We start from the raw sequence: 20497 nt of genomic DNA, 5'->3' as shown, positions 1-20497 counted from the left end.
CATAATTTTTAATGCCTATTAAAATTTATGAAGTATATTAAATTAATATTACCAAACCTTGTTTAATTATACAATTGAGACATAAGCACATATGTAGCATTTTTATTACTGGTTAACTTATTCGACTTTGGGAGTGATATAATATGTCCAACTTTATTTCATAATTTGTCCAATTGGGTAAAATATTAGAAAATCGATTAATTTATTTATTTTATATTTTTTTTAGAATTGAACTCTACCAATTATTTATCCTACACATGAAAGTAAACTATTGAGTAGTATGATGCAATTAAAGATAAAAGAGATGTCGGTGATATATGTTCTGATAGTTACGACTGAAGTTTTATAAATAAATTTAATGTCATAATATCTAGTTTTACTTAGTGTGCGGGTACTTATTTTATTTTATGTAATTATTATTTATTTTATAATATTTATTATATTAATATATCAATCCAACTTATGTAATGCTTAATTACTTAAGAAATTAATGTAATCATCTAGTTATTGCAATTATATAAAATAAAATTAGAAAAAAAAAAGATAAAAGGGGGTAAAGTGAAATTTTCTGCTGCGAGTGGAAACATTTTAGCTGCAATTTGAGGGCAAAAATGGATTTCAATTTTTCCCTTTGTCCCCAAACGGAGGTTCACTCTTGCGACCTCTGCCTCTCCGCCTACCTGATTCCCCTCCGCCGGCAACGACCATCGCCGCGACCCCCTGCTCTCAGCCACCATTCTGATAATCTTTTGGTTCATCCAAGATAACACCTTTTATCTTCTTGTCAATTTAAGATAAATCTCTCTTACTGTTAATCGTAAGAAGCTCAGTCTCGTTTCACGTAAACCCGAGATTTTGTATCCAGTTCAGTTGGAGATCGTCCAGTACAAGTAAGTTCTCTTCTTTTCTGATTCTGCACATGTGATTGCATCGATGTTTTTTCTATGCAGCGATCGTATTTAGTTATAAGAAATCACAGGATGAACTACTAGAAAAACCACAGCGCTCATATTCTTTTGCACCTTAAGATTTTGAAGGCAGCACTTCTAAATTTGCTTTCAATTATTATTTTCTTATTTTAAGTCTTTGTTTTTCGTATTAAGGATGAGACTGATCGCATATGCTAATGCTTTTAACAACTGTGCAATTTTTTGATTGCAAGTATATATGGTTTGAGCAATAATATGTATGGGCAGGTAGTTGCCAAAGGTCCACAAGGTTTCGGGATGGAGAATAGAGATGGCTCTTTCTTTTCAGACATGGGATGCATAAATGCCTCAATTTTGCTCATAATTGGTGCTTCTACCTTGATTGTGATCCGGATTTTCTACATTATATATCGCAGCAGCAAACCTCTATATAGTACACCACCAGGCCCTCTCAGTACTCTAATCGTTCTAGGTTCAGGTATGCAAATTCTTCCTGTTCTGCTGTTCGCTCATCCTACTTAAGGTGTGATGGAATTGCAGCTTCAAAGTTGGAATTCTTGATATGTCCCATCAAATTGGAATGATGTTTATCCTTTATTTCCAATTTCTAAGGTTCAGATTCCACGTGGGGCATGGACATTTTTAACTTTGTTATTGCTTTGTTGATTCCCAAATCCCACATTTTAATATTTTGTAATTTGATCAAAATCTAGGTGGTCACACTGCAGAGATGTTAAATCTACTAGCTGTTATGCAGATGGAAAAGTTTATGCCAAGATACTATATAGCTGCTGCCACTGATAATATGAGTCTTCAGAAGGCTCGTGTGCTGGAGGATTCCTTGAAGGAGAAGGTACTGCATGCAATTTGATACTTTTCGGGTTGTTAAATTATATGGCTATTTATTGGCTTAACTTACAATGTCAGACTTTTACTGAAAAAAACTAGCCAAGATGGCTGGAAACCTGAATTTTCTGCTTTGGAAAATACTCCAGCTTTACATACTCTGCATTCAGGATGAATTTTCATTTTGGGAATGATTGAGATATCAGCAGAAATAAATGAGGCGCATCGAACATTTTGATTATCATTGGATTTTGTCTCCTTATAATTGTTTCTTATTTCATGAAGCACATTTCATTTCTTTTTGTTATGTTTAGTCAGAGGCTGGGTTGGTAGGAACTTCTCATTTTATGCAAATTTACCGAAGTCGTGAGGTTGGTCAGTCCTACATAACTTCAGTTGGCACAACTTTAATTGCCTTGACCCATGCATTGTGGCTGATGATCAAGATCAGACCTCAAGTGGTAATGCTTTTTGTATTTTCACTGCACTATTGTTTGCAACTTTTTTCTTCATTCTATGTGATTGACTTGTTGTTTTACTAGCAGATTCTGTGCAATGGGCCTGGAACTTGTATACCACTTTGTGTAATTGCTTTCTTTTTCAAGGTTTGGACAACTCTGCTAGCCAGTTTCTTTTTCCGCTTTAAAGGGCCATTATTTGGTGCATTGAATAGAATGCTTAGGTTATCTTTGGAAATTGGAATATGATGATTGATCAAATTATAATGCTCTGCTTCCAGGCTTTTGGGATTAGGTGGTCGTCCATTTTCTATGTTGAGAGCATTGCTAGAGTTAGGAGGCTATCTCTGAGTGGGTTGCTTCTTTACAAACTACGGATGGCTGATCAGTTATTTGTGCAATGGCCACAGCTAAAGAGCAAATATCCTCGGGCTAATTATGTAGGTCGTCTCATGTAATGACTCCATTCTTTGCTCTTTCAGTGAGGTACCCATGATTTTACTATGTTCTCTTGACATACCTTTTCGCCTTTTGCTTAGGTCAATATCAATTTTAAGTGTTAGGTATTGCTTTCGACAAGCTGTTACATATACTTTAAGTAGACCACCTTGTCAATTGAATTTGAAGGTAATTTTTGTTTGAGACGAGTACACCCCTTAAATGATAAAGAAACCCTTACATTATGTTTGTTTTCATTTTCAAATTATCTCCGAAATGTGTCAAAACATACGCAATTGTTTGTCATCATACAAAAACACCTTATCTGGGCGTTTTTAACTATTTTAACATAAATACATACATACATATATATATATGCACGCATATACATAAAATGTATATAAAAAAGACATGATTTGACAATGAACAATAATTTTTTGTCTCTCAAAATACAATATTAAACATACAATAATTATTTTAAATTATCTCAAAATACAAATTCAAATATACATATTATCTCTAATACATACTTATTTATCTTTGTTTTTCTCTCTTTATCTCCACAAAATACAACAAAACTCTCAGAAAATGAATTCAAACTGAATGTTAAATTTCTATACATGCAAATCGAGTGTCCAACTGTTATGATTGTATAGTTTGGCAGCTGGTCTCGCAAATGCTATGCTTGGACAGGAGCATAAAAAGTGTGCAACTTTTTGCATCGTGATTTGACAAATTTCGAGTCAATGAATAACCAAAACCTCACTAATTTCTGCTGCCATTTTAGTTTCAGTGGTAGTTAGATGAAGCAACATAATTTTCTGATCCGTGACTCAGAATGATATTTGGAATATTTCCATTTCGTATGATTCTTGCAGGGTTCTTTCAGGTGGCGAATTCTGAATATTGGACTTCTGATGAGATGCTAATCAACTGGCTGTTTATTCACTTGAGAAAACACGATGGATGACCCATATGGAAATGAGTATACTAAGTTCATTTACTAACCGAGGACATTTGACCTGTGATATACAAAAAAGTTGAAATATTAAAGAAGTTATTCGAAGTTCTTTTTCTTGCATGTACACCACAGATGCATTATATGAACTCAAGCTCTACCATAGAAAACTCAAATGGAACTGTATTTGATGTTTTCTTATGACCTACTGTAATCTTATTGCTTGAGAACTTCATATAATGTTAATATTTAAGGGCCATGAGTTAATTAGAGAAGCTGATACGGTTGTTTAATAGTTCCTCGTTCATCCCAAGTTCGATTTTTTGCTTTATGTTTGAGACCAGAATATCTCATTCTTCATTGTCGTTTAGGCAGTTAGTTCTTAGCACAAAGGATAAGCACGGCGATTAGTTTTATCATAGTCAATGGGCTTCCCCATTGTTCATAGAAAGAAGATTTTGGAGCATGCTGATTCGGTCGTTGGCGATGTAACCATACCTTGTACCAGCTCCATTACTGGGAAGTAAAATGTGACCCTCAGTGGGATTCACCTTGTTGCTTTAGTTTACTGAAAATAAAGTTTTATTCAACACATAACTAATCCTGTTTACAGCTTCCATCTTTGCAGTTTATCAGTTGCCCTTCGAACAAAACTAAAAGGAGGACCATGTAGTTCAAAATATTAATCAAACTTGCAACATAATTTCATTTCTTGAGAAGCAAACCCAATATGGGAGTTCCATAATATATCTTCCATTTTGGCCTAGTAAATAGTCCTCTAAAACTTGGAAAATGCCAAGTGTTCCTCTCCAGGTATCTAAATCTTTTGGATCACAATCTAGGGTTGAGCATACTCCCTGGATTGATGGCCGACTTTGATCATCTCCTTGGCTTGCTCTTTCCAGCCAAATTGAGAGCTGGTGACACAAACAAACAAGTAGCAACTGGAAAGAAACAACAATGAGAAATGCATAAAACGTTGACAGTCCCACTCATGTTGGCCAACCTGTAAGCATGAGCGGAGTATAAGGGGTGGATAGACTGACAAGTAAAAGTTTTTCTACAGGGAAATATGATATGATCAGATCTTATGGTCTGATATTCATTGATTCTAGGCCTTTCTTGCTCTTGAATTCCATAACAGCCTGATCAAAGGTGCTTCTAACATGCTGGCAAATAAGCATTAGATCCTGGCATGAATCTTTCAATACCTCGCGTGCAGGGTCACCTACAGTAAGAATATAATCGCTTCAATATCCTGATTAAATTGCTTATGTATGAGGTTAAACCCCAAGTTTGCAGAAAGGAGGTTTATCTTAAATTCCTGAGAGAAAGAAGGTTAACTCCAAAACTACCTGTTACATCCTTTATCCATCTACAAACAATATATATAGAGAGTTTGATGTCATTATTACCCAACAACCAAAACGAAAAGAAAAGAAAAAGAAAAAAGAAAAATGTTTATAACAAATTTACCAGTTGTCTGCACTCTTATGTTCACCCGTGCATCAGCTGGATGTGGTATGCTGTAACCGCAAAATGTTACCCTGGGGCTGCAGGGTAATTTTTACTTCCTCGTTAGTAATTTAAGAATTAAGAAAATGAAGAGTAGGCATAAGACCAGTGAGCATACAGTTGCCTGGCATCATAAAACCAATGCACAAAAGAGCAGTTATATAAGAGGATGAAAAAATGTGCGGGAAATCTACAAAAACAAGCACACATATCTTGGCCCACAAATAAAATGAATTCCGGGAATCACTCAGTGACTCTTCAACTACCTATACCTGTCTCCTCCCAGGCTCCCAACACAATCATCAGCAGCTTGAAATATGTTTGATTGTTTCACCATCTCCATGAACCAAAATTATGGCTTAATGAAGCTTGGATTCATCACATAACACTCATAACTCTTCAATTTCTCTAGCAGTAGCAGTAATGTTATATAGTATATGGAAAGACACAGAAGAACGGTTTGGAGAACTCACTCTTGATTAAGAGTATATCTTAGTGAATTTGCCAGCGTATGATCTTCATCTGTAAAGGAAAATGTTGCCTGTGATTGATCCTGGAATGACCCGTGCTCCATGACACTGAAAAATGAAAAAATATTGAAAGCTATACACTCCTATATAGTCATTTAATACAGGAAATTATATTAGCTCAAAAACACATCCAGATTTTATTGTCTGAAAAATCAAAGGAGATGACAAGTTCCCCCGCAAATTTGCATTCAAAGTTCATGGTTTACCAAAATTGTCATCTTAAACAGCAAGGCAATAACAACAACGTAATCAGAGTTGCCTCTTGCATAATTTGTTCCATCAAAAAGCACAAAGTACCCACGCAAACACCAGAACAAGTGTTTCAACATGAACGCCCCAGTCTTTGATGATTTATGAGTAACTAAACTAAAAGAACACCACACAACCTAATACCCTCTTGCATCTTTTGTTCCATTAAAAATCACAGAACATTAGAAGAAGTCCACCAGACAAAGCAACCATGGGAAAAACCACTACTCAAACAACTAACACGCAAATAAAGAAATGAATAAAGCAAGTATTGCAGGAAAAGAAACGGCAGCCCTAAACTTCAAGAAGTGATCTTGACACTCTTGAAGGCCAGAAAAAGTGGACGGAAGGAATGGAACGAATACAGAGCGACTAATATTAGGAACATTATGGCAAAGCCCCATGCATATACAGAGAGATACGAGTATAATTCTGAGAAAAGAGGCATACATCCAACGGGACCGGAAAGGAAAGTATGCGCTTTCAGTGGCGAGGCTGGCGTGTAGCGGTCAGCGGCTCAGTTGCTGATGAATCAAAGAGAACGCGGCCGGAGAGAGACCGGAGAAATTGAAATCAAAATTAGGGTCATAAACCCTACTTTCTAATTCTTCTTCTTTTTCTTTTTATGTTTGAATGGGTTTTAGCATCCTACCCGGGTACAGCCTTAAAAGTCCGTTTCCAGACCCGTTTACGAAATGGGCTAAACCCATTATTGGGCTTGATAGATTCCTGTAGGATTTGGAGGCCCAAAGCATCACTGAATTGTGGCCCAATAAATCGATGCATCTACTCATGACGAAGTAGTGGAAGAATATTATAATGATGATCTTTTTTCTCTGTTTTCCCCTTTTAGACACTGCTTATTTTATATTTCTAAATACATAATGTGTATATATTAATTGTAATTAAAGATGTGATAAATGTGAAATGGAAAATCTAATTGGACTTGCAACCTCTTACCTTAAACAAACAGAAACTTACATCATTTAAAGTAGTAATTCTTTTCCTCAAATGAAATTCTTGTTGAAATCAAAGATTGAATGATGGGACATATGAAATTCATCAAAATCTCCTTAAACGATTCTTGAAAGTGAACTTTCACCAAGTTTTTCTTGTAGCAAAATTTGTTGGTTAATGTTCATTTTCACAGGGGATAGTTGCAATGACTTGGATTGGAGAGGCAACAGCATTCTCTGCCCTGGACTTGACATCATCAAGGTATTGCTGATAAACATATGATAAAGAGCCCCATACAGCCAACACCATGGCAACAATTTTCAGCCCACTCATCTTGTCCTGGAATACAACTACTGCTAGAACTGGCACAACCGGCACATTCATAGTACTAACAACATTGGCAAACAGTGAAGAGATCTTCAGCATTAGAGAAACCATGCCAATAGCAAACACCTGCCATGCCAATGCTGCACTAAACAAGATCATCGCGTACAATGTCTTGCCTAGTTGGAATCCCTCCATCTCATTCTTCAAACTCCTCCACTCTTCACTGCCAAAAAGGCCTACTAGAAGTGCACAAGTCGTCACCATCGACTCGTAGAATATCACATTCAAGATTTCCTTCATGGTTTGCCTCTTGAGTATCTTACCATAAGCCAGCTGCTCAGCTGAGAGCAAGAATGCGTAACCAGCAGCGCCGCTCAGAGTGCAAATGAATCCCAATGCGTATTTCCCCTCAATCACAGCACCGGTGGAGGAATCCGGTTGCAAAATGAGGAGAACGGTGGAAAGAGTGAGGAGCACAATGGAGTTTAGTATTAGGGGTGTGAGTTTCTGAGAGTTGAGGAAGTAGGAGAAGAAAGCGTTGAATCCCAATTGGCTTGAGCAGATGAGTGAAAATGTGGAGACAGGAAGATACATTAGGCCAACAGCATATAACATGCAATCAAATGCAAGAAAAGTGCCAAAACAAATGTATAGAGCTGGCAGGGCTAAATTCTTAGATGGGCTTGTTTGCTGGATAGTTGGATTATTTCTTGCTGCAATGTAGAGAAAAGGAAGGAGGAATGGGAATCCGGCAGACTGCACAAGTGCTGCAATATATTTGCTTTTCCCACCTTTTTCATAGTAGAGTCTGCCAAGAAGTGTTGCGGCTGATTGACCAGAGAGCACCAGGAGTGAGTAGATGGCCATCTGGAACCACATTTTGTGTTGTTTTAGCAGAGGGAATATCCTTTTGAAACTGATATTTCCATTCTCACGGTGGTCTGAGTTTGTTTCCTTGGTTTCTTGAACTGGAAGATCCATGCACTCCTCAAACTAGTCTTGTAGTCACTGTTTTCTTCTTAAAGTTTTAGCAGAAAATCAGACCCAAAAGATGTGCGGAGTCTGCAGAATGGAGGATCTCTGGTAACGGGTGCAACTCACTTTGGATATCCAGTTGCTTTTCTTGAGCTTCTTCCAGCGAAGGTAGAGATAGGCAGGCTTTTGGCATTGGAAAAACAGGTGATGTATTCTGGCAGATGTAGCTCTTGTTTAAGTGGAGATGTGTGCCATAATTTCCTAGTATAGTGAAAAGGGCATCAATTCTTGAGGTTCTCAAGAATATTATTTTTGGATGGCAAAAAAGCTTTAGGGAAATCATACTCATAATTGGTCATGATCATATGAGTTTCTCATCATTGTGAAATCTTCTGATTGTCATTGGATAGTTCAATTAATATTGAGCATTTCACTTCTGCCCTTGTGCTCGTACACGTGAATTTGTGATAATAATGTGAACGAAACTATGTGTATGTAGTAGTGGAGATTCTATGAGGAGGAAAAGGATTGTAATATGGAAACAATATTTGGTTAGTTTGGTAGAGAGCGTGAGTCTTGTGAAAACATCAAAATAGTATTGCGTTTTACAGGTGATGTTCATCATGCCTTTGGTTCATCCTGTAACTGATTAATTATTCTTTGCAATTGGTATGAACCAATGTGAACTGAATACAGACAGATGCAGCAAAACTATCCTCTTTCAGTTACAAGAGCAACTTCAGAAACTCCTTCATCGGATGATCTTCTTTGTTCCTTCATCTTTGAATCATCTAGATAGTGTTGGTACATATACGACACGAAACCCCACATGGCCAGCAACATGGCAACAGCCTTCAATCCGGTTAGCTTGTCGTGTAGAAAGATCACGGCCAAGACAGGAGCCACAGGCAGGCCTAAAATGCTGATAACATTAGAGAACAATGATGAAACTTTGAATATCAGCCCAACACAACCAACACCGAAAGCCTGCCAAGAAATTGATGTCCACAACAAGTTCATAACATACGATACTTTCCCTAACTTATACTCCTCCATCTCTTTGTTCAGCGTCCTCCATTCCCCACTTCCAAAAAGCCCTATTACAATGATAACAGTTGCTACCACACTCTGATATATCGTCATATCAATGACCGCTCGCAGAGTCTCTTTCTTGATGACCTTGTGAAAGGCAAGCTGAGTGAGGGAGAGCATTAAAGCGTATCCAGCAGACGCTGCCAGGGTGCATATAAAGCCGATTACATACTTGTTTTTCGTTGTTTTTTTGGAATCACCAGGATCAGTTTGGAACACAAGAAGTACAGAGGAGATGGTTAGGAGAAAAAGGGAATTGACTATGTAAGGAGTGAACTTTTGTCGATTGAGGAAGTAAGAGAAGACAGCATTGAATCCCAGCTGGCTAGCACAAATTAGAGTATACGTTGTGACCGGAAGGTATTGGAGGCCGATCGTATACAACATGCAATCTGCAGCCATAAAAATGCCGAGAGATATATAAATTGAGGCAAGAATCAAGGGAAAACGCTTCGTTGTGTTTGTTCCCGTGTCTTCATGCTTGGTGGCGACGATGCATTGGAAGGGGAAAAGAATTGGAAATCCCACAACCTGAACCAATGTGGCCATCCATTCACTATTTCCACCGTTGTCGAAATATAATCTGCCCAAGAGTGTGCCGACAGACTGCCCGGCCAAGACGAAGAAGGCGTAGATGACCATCTGAAGCCACCATTTGTATGGTCGTCTCAGAGACGGGAAGGAAGACTTTCTCTTCGTTTCTCCATTTTCTTGGGGCTTCTCTACTTCTCGATCATCTTTTTCAAGACCTGGTGAAACAATTACACGAAACCATTATTAGTATCTTGGTTATTTCAACAGACACATCAAATAAACTAAAGATAAACTGAAAGAAAAGAAACAGCAGCATACATACAAGTGCTTCAAAAACAAATCAAGATCCTTAAACTAAGAGCTGTAGTTCACTTCATGACTACATAAGACCAATCAGCAGTCAGGAAAACTCAACATGAAACTGATCATCTCACCATTCACAGCTGTAGACAAAGGCAGTTGTTGAGCTTCTCCCATGGCGATCAAGACTATTATAAATGCAATGAAAATTTAGGGCCTGGACTGGAGGAACTGATATATCTCTTCTTGCAGATAGGTACATAGACAAGCCGCTGGCGCCGTCACCTGTCTGCTGGTGTCAAATCAGGCATTAAAAGACCTCTGACTCACGCTAAGTCTTGGATATGTATCTTCAAGAATTGTGTACCACAGCATATTTATTCACACTTATGACTTAAACACCGCCACTCGCAAGTGGGCTTCTTCCTCAAATACATCAATAAAAATAAAATTATTTTTTATTTTTTTTTCGTGGTATCACTTTCATGCATTTGTTAGGGTAGATTTTTGCAGCCCAGTTGGAAGATTCTCTGAATTGAATGAGATGTGAAACAACCTAAGAATAATGTCAAGAATCCTTACTCATCATCTACCTCTCCTGTTTCTCTAACAGTCCATGCTGACGGTGGGTATGCAAAAACTACAGTAGCATACAGTTGGAGTATTCCCATTTTTGTAGTCGTATGTAAATATTTGCATCGAAAGAAATGAATAACAATATCATTCCATTAGTCCAAAAAAACAAATCATTGTCGAGGTCATCTAATCTACCAATTACCATTATTACTACTTTGTTCCCAGTAAGACAAAAGTGCATTGGAGCAAAAGCAAGACATGCTTTAGATGCTAAAAAACATGAGAATTACGACAACTGAATGTCAGCTTCAGTTCTGTCAGAACCTAATTTGACATATATAGGAACCTCGCTTTCTTATTTTTCTGTGAAGACGGTACTCTCCAATTAAAAGAAGCCCATAAAGTTTGAAAAACAAGAAAATTAGTTGTGAAAAGACAATCATTTTGAGCCTTAAATCATGAAGCAAAATGCCAAAAATCTAACAATGCACGGTTGAAATTTCAAACTTCATTCATTTGTTTATTGTTCTCTTCTGTTATGCTCTTTTTCTTTTCTTCTTTTTTATTTAAAAAAACAAAAAACAGCACAGTTGATGATATCAGGGCCGAATTGTAAGAACGTACACTTTAGATAATAATGTTCTTTAAAGGCCAAGTTTTGTTGCATAAAATATTTTAGGCTTCAGTTGAAATCAAAATGCAATAACAGGAAATTTCAATGTCAGAATCATGTTGTGAAAGAATTAGATGATAAATACAACTGCCAGAATCATCATACCCCTCATAATTGCTTTCTTTCATTCATGCAATTGCTTACTCCTGATCAAGTAGTAAATTGTCCGATCGATCTCCTTCACGTCACTTTAATTAATACCCAGTGAAATTTTTATTTGAGATGAGTGCAGAATTTTATGCTATGTCAGCACATTCTTCATACATTTGATATGATCCCACGTAATTTAAATGATGTAGTAACCCAAGTATATAACAATTTTCCCTTTTGCAAGCAAAATTGTAATTTCTTTGTAGCACCAACCAACCATTTGGTTTATGTTCTTCCCAATCCCGTGCATGCGACGACCCATTGCGTTAGTTAGGGTGTAACAATCCAGTTAATCAAGTCAAATCGAATGGATGATACAATTAATTGAAAATTCAGTACACTAAAATGGCGTCCTAATACAAAACCAAATTAGCCGATTCAGTTATAATCGAATTTTTTTTGATTGGATTGGATTCGAAACTAAACCAATGGAATTTTTGAAAAATAAATAAAAATCTGGTAATATATTTATAAAATTATACTATAATATATACATATATTTAAAATTCAGTCAATTCAGTATACCGAATCACAAAATCAAAATCGATCAAACTTATATAAAAAAAAAATAGTCGAATACTGAACTGAGTTTTGGATACATGAAATTTTTTTAATTTGGTCATCTTTTTATCGAGTTATCGGATTTTATAGTAGGGGAGAGAAGGAGAGAGAGAAGTTTGAATTATTGCGGTGGGGCAGTTGAGTGATAAATGTGATCTCGGGATTGATGATATGTGACTGGGGGTAAAGCTTGAAACGTGTTACCTAATACATTTATGACTTATGAGAGAAAGCAGCAGTAGCACATAGGTAGCTGGTCACAACAAAATTTCCTACTCCTGAAGCTACTGCTAGTCAAAGCTCGGATTGGTTGATACAGACATCCAACTCACCACGTTAACTCAATTATCAGGAAATACACGATACAAGCATGGTGGATATATATCTATCTTGAAATTGGACTTATCCTCTGATATTTATGTTTTTCAATCAATACAGTGTGTACTGTCGGCCCAGAAAACTGTATTATATGCTTTTACTTTCTTCTGCTAGAAAAATCTTATTCCGCCTATTCATATCTATCGTCAGACCGCATCAGGAAACAGCTACACATATGATCACCAATCCATCATTTTCCATTAGAATTGCTTTACCATTTAAGCAGATAATGCTGTTCCCATAAAATACTTTGCAATACACTACTAGTCCCCACAACAGGGGGAATATGGTGATGTTACATGTATAAAATAAAAATAAAAAAATAAGAAAGATTAATATAACCGTGGTTATGAACATTCTTACTATAATGCTCCCAGTTTCTCTTCTTTCTCGTTCAAGTCAAAAACTGGGTTATACCGTTCTACAACTGATCCACTACGGACGAATTCCAATTGATGAAGTTGCCACAAAATTCCAATTGATGGCAAGACCTTCCCAGTGCTCAAATGTCCACGTATCTCCCGCTCATGTGCCCACCAATACACTCTTTACTATCAGCATTCACAGCCTCTGTTCAGAAGCCTGTACAAGTGTATTCATCCAACTGAATAGTGTAAATGGCAAGTTAAATTTATGATAATGACATCAACAAGGGCACTATTCTATGTAGGGGGATCTAATATTGAACAGTCTTGAATTTCAGTGCTCGAAGTACCAGGCCTCTATTTATCCAGCACCAACAGTGCTAAAAGCCTTGCTCATATTAAAGAAGCCCGAGTGGCAGTTTACTATAGTTTAACTCAAGCTTCAGTCTATATATAACTTAATTGATTGATTATATTTAATCTAGCAGTGAACGGATACACAACTTACTCATTAATGAGGGATCTGGAGAAGAATGAATGAAATAAGATATAAACAGATAGAGATGGCAGCTCCAGCAACAAAATTGTTGAACAGCCTCCGATTATCTTTTGTCGGAACAAAAGCTGACTTAAGTGTGTTGGTCAGCTCAAAAAGTCGATACGATATCTGCAGTAGTGAAATAGTAAACATTGAAATCCAAAAGTCAAGCAGTATATCATCAGTCAAATAACTTCCATACTTTGATTTTACATATGAAAGAAAGATTCACTCACAAAGACGTAAATGGCAGTTGTAAGCATGAAGTTGAGCAAAGGATAGTCTGGAATAAAACAGAGCAGCCATTTAGGCTGTCCATTGGGTACGTTTGATCTGCATATATGTTAAGAAAATATTGTGAGGCCTCAATTCAGATCATGTGTTAGCTAAATATGAGAAAATGCTGTTTGAAAGGCTCCAGCAGTTTCTAATACGAAATCCACAGCTCTCATATTTTCCTAACACATTGATTTGGTTTAGTTAAAGAGTGTGTCAAGATGATGGGTTATATAACTAAGGGCAAAATGGGAATCAAATCCTAATGATGTCTGAACCACAAACTGACTTAATACTAGTTTTGGAGGTTATATGGTAAGCATTGAAAGATAAAACACAATAAACAAACTTATAAAATGTTCACAGACCTGAGCCATATGTGAAACTGGGAAATGTAAGTTTCCAATGTAATTTTGCCAAGCCACCTGGTATCAAAGAGCATTGGTATGAGACGAAACCACCAGTAATATTTGAGTCAAAATGAGTTTAACCAAAATCCAGAAATTTCAACCTCAAAGAGCTAGACAGCTGGAAGATGTGAAAAAGAACGAGAGAAACTTACGCAAAGAGGGTCAAAGAAAAGTTCCGAAGCTGCTGAGTGAAATTTCGTAGACAAATATATACACTGACAAAGATAAAGATCAGAAGCAAATGAGAAAGAAACCCTTTGGATGAAAGTTTGCCAAAAAAAAGGACATTGATTTTATTATAGCAAGTAGAATCCAAAAGAATACAGTACACACGTTATAGGTATCCACGACGTGTAAGGATGGAGCTTGTTATATGAAACTTTGTCCAGCTTGTATATGCATTCGTACCACAGATACCCAGCCTAAAGTCAAATAATTAGGAAAAGATCAGTCAAAGATTTGCAGTAAGAAACTCTGATTACCTAAATGTGCACAAAATTAATTGGCATACAATTACGGTGATTGTAACGATGGATGTCTTGATCATGCGTCTCCGCTTGCTCTCAGCCTCCTCCAGTTTCTCCATCCACTTCTCAACCTGCAATAGCAAAACCATATGAAATCATGAGTTCATGCAAAAAGTAGCATAAAGGCAAAATAAAACAAAATTTAAACATTACATTTGGGTGGAAATAGGCATAGATCATTCCAATAATCCATATATAGCGATCAAGCCCAGATCTAAAATGCCATTCATGTAGTCGAGGAAGATCTGGTTTTGCAGGATCATCATATCCTGTCATTAAGGGGAAAAATAACTCTCAGGTGTTTAAAACGTCAATAAGAAAATTAATTTAGAAAAAAAAAATTCATAACTTCACATGACGAGTAATCCTAACAACATAAATATAGTATGAATAGTGAAGCAAATGAATAAGCTTCAAGGACATGAGGATGCCACCTACCTAACAAAAACGTAAGAGGACTCCACAAAATCTCGAAAACTCCTGGAATTTCCCATACCAGGATAACCACAAAAAAGCACATAAAGATTTTCAGAGCCATCACTGATCTGATCTCATTATAGTTGTGGCCTATACCAAGGGCTCCGTACACCATAAGAGTAAAGAGGGTATGCATAGGGCAGATATAGTACAACATGTAGTCGTTGTTAAGTACGATACAACAAAATGTCACGAAAAAGTTGAGCCTCCACATCATCTGCATGGACAAGAAAATCCTACTTAGAACACCCACTCGAGAAACCAAAAGCTGGGAAAAGCAAAGCATCACTTGTTTCATTGATATTCAATAACAACTAAAAAGAAGACAGAAATTTAACTATATTGTCACCTGAGCAAATCGAGCAACACTAAAATCTTTTCTGATGTAATAGTAAGAGAAGTTTCCAAAACCGGTCATCCACACATATGCAGCAATGAAAACACGAATTGCATTGTAGATCTCTGTTGCAGCAAAGTAATGGTACATCAAAAACAAGACCTACCAGAAACACAGAGAAAACAGTTAGTGTCAGAAACATTATGAGGAAGAGAGTTTGTACAGCAGCAACAGACATTATCAGTATGCAGTGTTGACAGAGAACACAAGAAAAGAATCTGAATTTCCATCAGCAGAAAAACAAAAGAAATATTTATGCAACTTGTGACAAAAAACTGGAAATGCAGAAACACTAGTTTTTCTCCTTTTCCATTTTGGCCCAAAATCGAGAATCAGAGGCTAGGCTTGAAATAGTCAGACAATTAAGCATCCCAAATTTCATGGGCAAAAGTAAGAAATGATTTGTAATCAAATTGCTTGCCTGCATATATCCTTTCCACTCTTCAGTCTGATGGCGGTTAAGATAAAGTATAGATTTCCCAGAAAATGCGGACTTGTCATTATGTTTCTTGAGGGAAGTCATTGCTGAAGCTATAATAAGGAGAAGGAACAGAAAAATGAAGAGATCACGGCTGTAGCTCTGTCCAACAAGGAAAAGAAAAAAAACAGGAAATTAATCAGCTAAATTCCAACTTAAGTAATCTCACACAATAACACATACTACTCATTATGAGTGAGACAGAGATATAGGCCCTATTTGATTTTCAACAATACTTTTATTAGAACTACTAATACAAAATAATGAAACTTGAAAAAGTAGCAATTGTTCTTGAAATTTGAGAAGAATAACGTGACTAAGTATCTTGCCATAGACCAAGTACGGCATCAGTTTGATTAAATCATTGGGACAAAAGAAAATAAATGTGGCCGAATGTATACCGAGCTTTTCACAGAACCAGCAGGAACAAGGACAAATGCTAGAGGGATTGAATCATGCTTTTCCTTTGACAAGTCAAGTGGAACCTCATTATAGCTAGCCATGTAGAGTAGTTATAATACCACACAGAGATTTCATTTCCCTTACTGACCTTATGTCTGAATGCATCTCAAAAGTCGGTTCTGAATGAGAACAGAATACATGTATGCTTCATTAATGAATACACACAAAATACTTATTGTCGAGGATAAGATATGTATACCAATCGAGAGATAAGATATGTATACCAATCGAGAGTTTTCTAGTAAAAGATTACGTTAAAAACTAGTCTGCAGCCTTTGACTATTTAGAAAAATGAAACTAATAAAGAATCAGCACCTTTGTTGAATCTGCAAAAAAGTTTGTGCGGTCACATAAGTAGAAATAGAACAAAATTCCCCCGAATTCAGCCCTGCATGAGATTGAAACATCATGCATAAAGAGTAGACAACTTAAACTAATACCAATTATACGCTCAAACAACTTACATTGCCCTTAAGAGTTGTCTATTTTCCAGCAAAAAGGAGTCCTCCATCATCAAAAACCTAAAAAGCGAAGCCGAAGAAATGGTAAAAGATTTCATAAATGTATTTGGAAAAGCATCCAGACAAAGATGCCTTTAACATATATTACAACAAACTGACCTAATTAAGTTTGTTTTAATGGATGGATTGGGCAACTTCATAGATGAAGTTTTTGTAAGACCTCCTTCCATTAAAGCAGCTCGATCATCTTCCTTGATTGTTTCACTTTCTAATTCAACCAAATTATTATCTGAATGACTGTGACCAGGAAATCAAACAGTACTGCATAAGCAGACATTTAAAAGAAGAATAATAGTTTCTTTTCTCTTTTAATCTTGTAGGGCTGAGTGCTTTTAGTAAATACAACCATAGGTTGCTGTAAAACTGCAACATCTGGGGTATCTTTAATCAAGAAATCCATATGAGAAGGGGAAAAGAATGCTCACACTTTGGAAAGAGATGATGACTTCTTATATTCCAACCACTCTGCGTATATCCACGCCACAATGACTGGGATAACTCCAAGCAAAAATGACACCTGGGGAGTCATAAGTAAAGATTTCGTTGTCATGCAGTGCAAGGAATGATTTAAATAAACAGAAACCATAGGAATCAACAGAGATGTGCACGAGCTGTAATACAGAGTAAATTAAACGGCAAACCTAAAAATGCAGTTGATACCACCACTAACAGGTTGCTCTTGGATTGAACGAATAATCAGATAAGACATCAAATCCTAAATAAATGAGCGAGTAAATACCAATTAAAGAGCAATTCTTATCTTTGCAGTGCCTGAAAATTTTGATACGAGAAGTGTGATCAAACCCACATCAAAATCCCGCACTATACGAAAGTTGAAACAAACTTGAAACAACAAAACTAAATCCAGATGCAATTCAACAAACACATTAGATCATTTCTAACAAAATAAAGTATAAAGGAACTGAAATAATTTCAAGAAAGCAGACGCTATCTACTAAAATCAACTTTCAACAATAAACCTTACGAGGCACTAAACTCATTCAGACTACCATCACAACATAGAGAACTAAAACGTCTCCCTCCAGAGCAAAACCCTTTTTCAGTTGCAGTGCAGCAAAATAATCAAGAGCGAAGATCAAAATCAAAATTGCACTCCAGTAATCAACATTCACCACCAATGCAAGTAAAAGACCAAATAGTAGATCAACAACAAAACCCCAGGAATCACAAAAATCGAAACCGCACCTGTCCCGGCGTCACAGGTCCAGAATCCACCGCCATTCCCCCCGAACAATGGAAAAATATCCAATAATCAACAACACAATACGCAAATCTAGAAAATTGTCATCGATCGAGTGAATGGCAACAATGAAGTGGGTACATACACAGGCAGCGGCACTGTGTATGGAATTAAAGAAAAAGGAAATATATAAGAGAAAGAAGGCGCCCTAGAATGGAAGAGGGAAACAGAGATCTGAAGCAACAAAGAATAGGAGAAAGCGAATGAGAATGAAAACAAAAGGCAGTGAGGCAATGTGATGACGTCGACGTCGTCGTCGTCGTTTGCTTCAAGAATTGATAATGGAGACGTCTCTTTTCAACTTCAGACCAACCGTCAATGGTAGTTGAGGTTTCGTCTCTGCATATTCATTCCTATTACAAATTTTCCTCCATTCTACGTTAAACAACAAACATCAACACCACAAAAACCCTATTCACCAACATTATTACACTACTTGCCTGCCTTCCATTCCATTCTACTTGTTTCCATTTGTTTACGCGTAAACCACTTATCTCTACTTGTACATAAATTACAACGATCAACCCCAAAATTTTATTATATTTATATATTAATATTTTCTAAAACTAAAATAAATTTCAAACAAATACTTCCTCGTGATATTTTATTATAAATATAAATATATATAATTGTGATAAATTTTGTATATATATTGCAATTCCAAAAATCATAGAATATTTATTTCTATTTATTATTTCACCATTCTAAATAAAACTATCTTCATATAAATTTGTCGAGAACATTAATTCGGTTCCTCCTTTAAAGTTTGGACTTAGAATGAATGTGGTGAATATCTTTAAGAAGAAAATTCATAATAATTATAGATTATGTATATTAAGATATTTTCTTTTATGAGAAAATAATTAATGTCCATTTCATTTACTAATAATATGGTTAGAATGTCCAACTAATTTCACTGCAAAAACATAATTATTGTGATTTACATGCACATGTTTGATGCGACCAGTTAACAACTTTCTCATCAAATAATAATACCAAATAATTCAATAATTTAAAGAGAAATAAGATCCAACCACATATACTCAACAATAATTCCATAATTTGTTTTAGTATAACGAAGGTTTAGAATCGTCAATTTTATAATTGTTATAAATTTTTCTTTTATTAAAAAATGAAAATTTTGTTAAAAAAATCGAACGATATAAATGAAAAAATTATAAAAAAAGTATTCACTTAGATCATAAAATTTTTTAAAATTAAATAAATTATAATACATAGTTCACAAGGGTATTGTGTTAATGAATTCATCATAAAAAATAATAAAAAAGCTAACAAAAATTAATGAATTAGGCAAATTATCAAACGATTGTTGAAATTAAAGAGCATTGTAATTTTTTAAATAATAAAAAATATTATTAACTATGTCAAATTTTAAAAAAAAAAACTTCATTGTAATTTGACATAAAATCTAGTTACCAAGCAGGATGGAGGTTGCGTACTACGTCACATTCACATAATTGTCTTTCACTATAATAATAGAATTTCTAAGCCGATCTATTGGTACATAAAGTGGCCGACGTCCAATACACCATCTTTCACCTTTTTTTTTTTTTTTGTTTTCTCCCTCTACTTATTAATTAACTTTAATTTTATTATTTTATTGGCCATTAATTTTATCAAAAATAAAAATAATATAAGGTCTCGTTTGAATGCATAGATTTGAATCCAAATGAGGAATTTGAAAAATATAAAATAAAATCAAAGGACTTCATAGTTTGAACTGCATCTCGTAATATTACTAAAAATAGCTCAAAATAAGAATTATATAGGATTTCAAATCATTTGAAACATAGAATAATCTAAACAAGTGCAGTGAATTTATTATCATAGATGTGTAATTTTTAATTCTAAATAGATCAATCCAAATACAACATAATAGTATTTTAAGGGACATTTTTCTTTTCATTAATAAAAAAGAATAAATTTTAGAGAACTCACGTTTGTTATTTACCTTGATAATGAATATTCAGTACGTAATTTACTGTCAATAACTTATTGATTGAATTGATACCACTCTCCTTCACAAAGGAGAGAGTCCTAGCTAGGTTCAAATTCAAGTTGATCCCTACTCGATTCTCATTATATTAAAATGCATGATTTGTTTGTAATTAAATATTAAATTTGAATATAACTAGACAAACTTTGGGGATGACAGATTAATGCCCTTCTCCAACTAAAAATGGTAGCACTCTTCTGAATCAATCAAACATTTTTAACCAAAAATTAAAAGCCATATTCATGCTACTTCTGAGTTTGATACAATCTTATTTAATTTGTTTAATTTTCTTATAAATGGGGATATATATATATATATATAT

The 20497-nt window shown here is 35.5% G+C and overlaps 4 protein-coding genes and 1 pseudogene across 7 annotated transcripts; 1 reads left to right on the top strand and 4 right to left on the bottom strand.

Moving 5' to 3' along the window:
• Window positions 1-576: 576 nt before the first annotated feature.
• On the top strand, window positions 577-3924 carry LOC105175680 (UDP-N-acetylglucosamine transferase subunit ALG14-like protein). Of its 3 annotated transcripts, none has more exons than XM_088876578.1 (7): window positions 577-890; window positions 1197-1407; window positions 1643-1782; window positions 2090-2236; window positions 2321-2380; window positions 2515-2673; window positions 3550-3924. In XM_088876578.1, exons 2-7 carry the CDS (start codon window positions 1227-1229, stop codon window positions 3598-3600), a joined length of 738 nt encoding a protein of 245 aa, XP_088732704.1. In that variant the 5' UTR covers window positions 577-890; window positions 1197-1226; the 3' UTR covers window positions 3601-3924. The 3 variants fall into 3 exon arrangements, with proteins under 3 accessions (XP_088732704.1, XP_020553894.1, XP_011096516.1); XM_020698235.2 differs by having other exon boundaries at window positions 2515-2687; XM_011098214.3 differs by having other exon boundaries at window positions 2515-2719.
• Window positions 3925-4311: 387 nt separating this feature from the next.
• On the bottom strand, window positions 4312-6554 carry RPC14 (RNApolymerase 14 kDa subunit). Its single transcript, XM_011098215.3, has 4 exons — window positions 6374-6554; window positions 5618-5722; window positions 5106-5182; window positions 4312-4857 (listed from the first exon to the last, which is right to left on the bottom strand). Exons 2-4 carry the CDS (start codon window positions 5716-5718, stop codon window positions 4718-4720), a joined length of 318 nt encoding a protein of 105 aa, XP_011096517.1. The 5' UTR covers window positions 5719-5722; window positions 6374-6554; the 3' UTR covers window positions 4312-4717.
• A 326-nt stretch (window positions 6555-6880) lies between these two features.
• Window positions 6881-8620, bottom strand: LOC105175679 (purine permease 21 pseudogene; annotated as a pseudogene).
• A 138-nt stretch (window positions 8621-8758) lies between these two features.
• LOC105175678 (putative purine permease 10) lies at window positions 8759-10521 on the bottom strand. 2 transcript variants are annotated; one of them, XM_011098211.3, is made up of 2 exons: window positions 10243-10521; window positions 8759-10023 (listed from the first exon to the last, which is right to left on the bottom strand). In XM_011098211.3, exons 1-2 carry the CDS (start codon window positions 10283-10285, stop codon window positions 8894-8896), a joined length of 1173 nt encoding a protein of 390 aa, XP_011096513.1. In that variant the 5' UTR covers window positions 10286-10521; the 3' UTR covers window positions 8759-8893. The 2 variants fall into 2 exon arrangements, with proteins under 2 accessions (XP_011096513.1, XP_020553893.1); XM_020698234.2 differs by having other exon boundaries at window positions 10131-10267.
• Window positions 10522-12622: 2101 nt separating this feature from the next.
• On the bottom strand, window positions 12623-18638 carry LOC105175677 (protein REDUCED WALL ACETYLATION 3). The gene is made up of 16 exons (XM_011098210.3): window positions 18104-18638; window positions 17323-17414; window positions 16997-17134; window positions 16841-16897; window positions 16692-16764; window positions 15858-16016; window positions 15389-15538; window positions 15001-15256; window positions 14716-14831; window positions 14547-14633; window positions 14369-14457; window positions 14188-14250; window positions 13994-14050; window positions 13586-13682; window positions 13320-13478; window positions 12623-13028 (listed from the first exon to the last, which is right to left on the bottom strand). The coding sequence occupies exons 1-15, from the start codon at window positions 18137-18139 to the stop codon at window positions 13323-13325; spliced, it is 1626 nt and encodes a 541-aa protein (XP_011096512.1). The 5' UTR covers window positions 18140-18638; the 3' UTR covers window positions 12623-13028; window positions 13320-13322.
• Between the last annotated feature and the right edge of the window lie 1859 nt (window positions 18639-20497).

Source organism: Sesamum indicum, linkage group LG12 (assembly GCF_026168435.1).
Source record: "Sesamum indicum cultivar Baizhima isolate 11 linkage group LG12, ASM2616843v1, whole genome shotgun sequence".
NCBI classification, from domain to species: Eukaryota; Viridiplantae; Streptophyta; class Magnoliopsida; order Lamiales; family Pedaliaceae; genus Sesamum; species Sesamum indicum.
This window is presented reverse-complemented; position numbering and strand designations above follow the sequence as displayed.

Bases quoted from the DNA above. Each gene is read 5' to 3' on its own strand.
- LOC105175678 (XM_011098211.3), bottom strand. From the start codon at position 10,285: ATGGGAGAAGCTCAACAACTGCCTTTGTCTACAGCTGTGAATG. The intron at 10,024-10,242 runs GTGAGATGATCA...TTGTTTCACCAG, and splicing joins TTTGTCTACAGCTGTGAATG to GTCTTGAAAAAGATGATCGA.
- LOC105175680 (XM_088876578.1), top strand. From the start codon at position 1,227: ATGGAGAATAGAGATGGCTCTTTCTTTTCAGACATGGGATGCATAAAT. The intron at 1,783-2,089 runs GTACTGCATGCA...TGTTATGTTTAG, and splicing joins AGGATTCCTTGAAGGAGAAG to TCAGAGGCTGGGTTGGTAGG. The intron at 2,381-2,514 runs GTTTGGACAACT...CTCTGCTTCCAG, and splicing joins TAATTGCTTTCTTTTTCAAG to GCTTTTGGGATTAGGTGGTC.
- RPC14 (XM_011098215.3), bottom strand. From the start codon at position 5,718: ATGGAGCACGGGTCATTCCAGGATCAATCACAGGCAACATTTTCCTTT. The intron at 5,183-5,617 runs GTGAGTTCTCCA...ATTACCCTGCAG, and splicing joins AGATATACTCTTAATCAAGA to CCCCAGGGTAACATTTTGCG. The intron at 4,858-5,105 runs GTAAATTTGTTA...TTCTTACTGTAG, and splicing joins CATAAGAGTGCAGACAACTG to GTGACCCTGCACGCGAGGTA.
- LOC105175677 (XM_011098210.3), bottom strand. From the start codon at position 18,139: ATGGCGGTGGATTCTGGACCTGTGACGCCGGGACAG. The intron at 17,135-17,322 runs GTGAGCATTCTT...TCCTGGTCACAG, and splicing joins TCATCATCTCTTTCCAAAGT to TCATTCAGATAATAATTTGG. The intron at 16,765-16,840 runs GTAAGTTGTTTG...AATCTCATGCAG, and splicing joins AGACAACTCTTAAGGGCAAT to GGCTGAATTCGGGGGAATTT.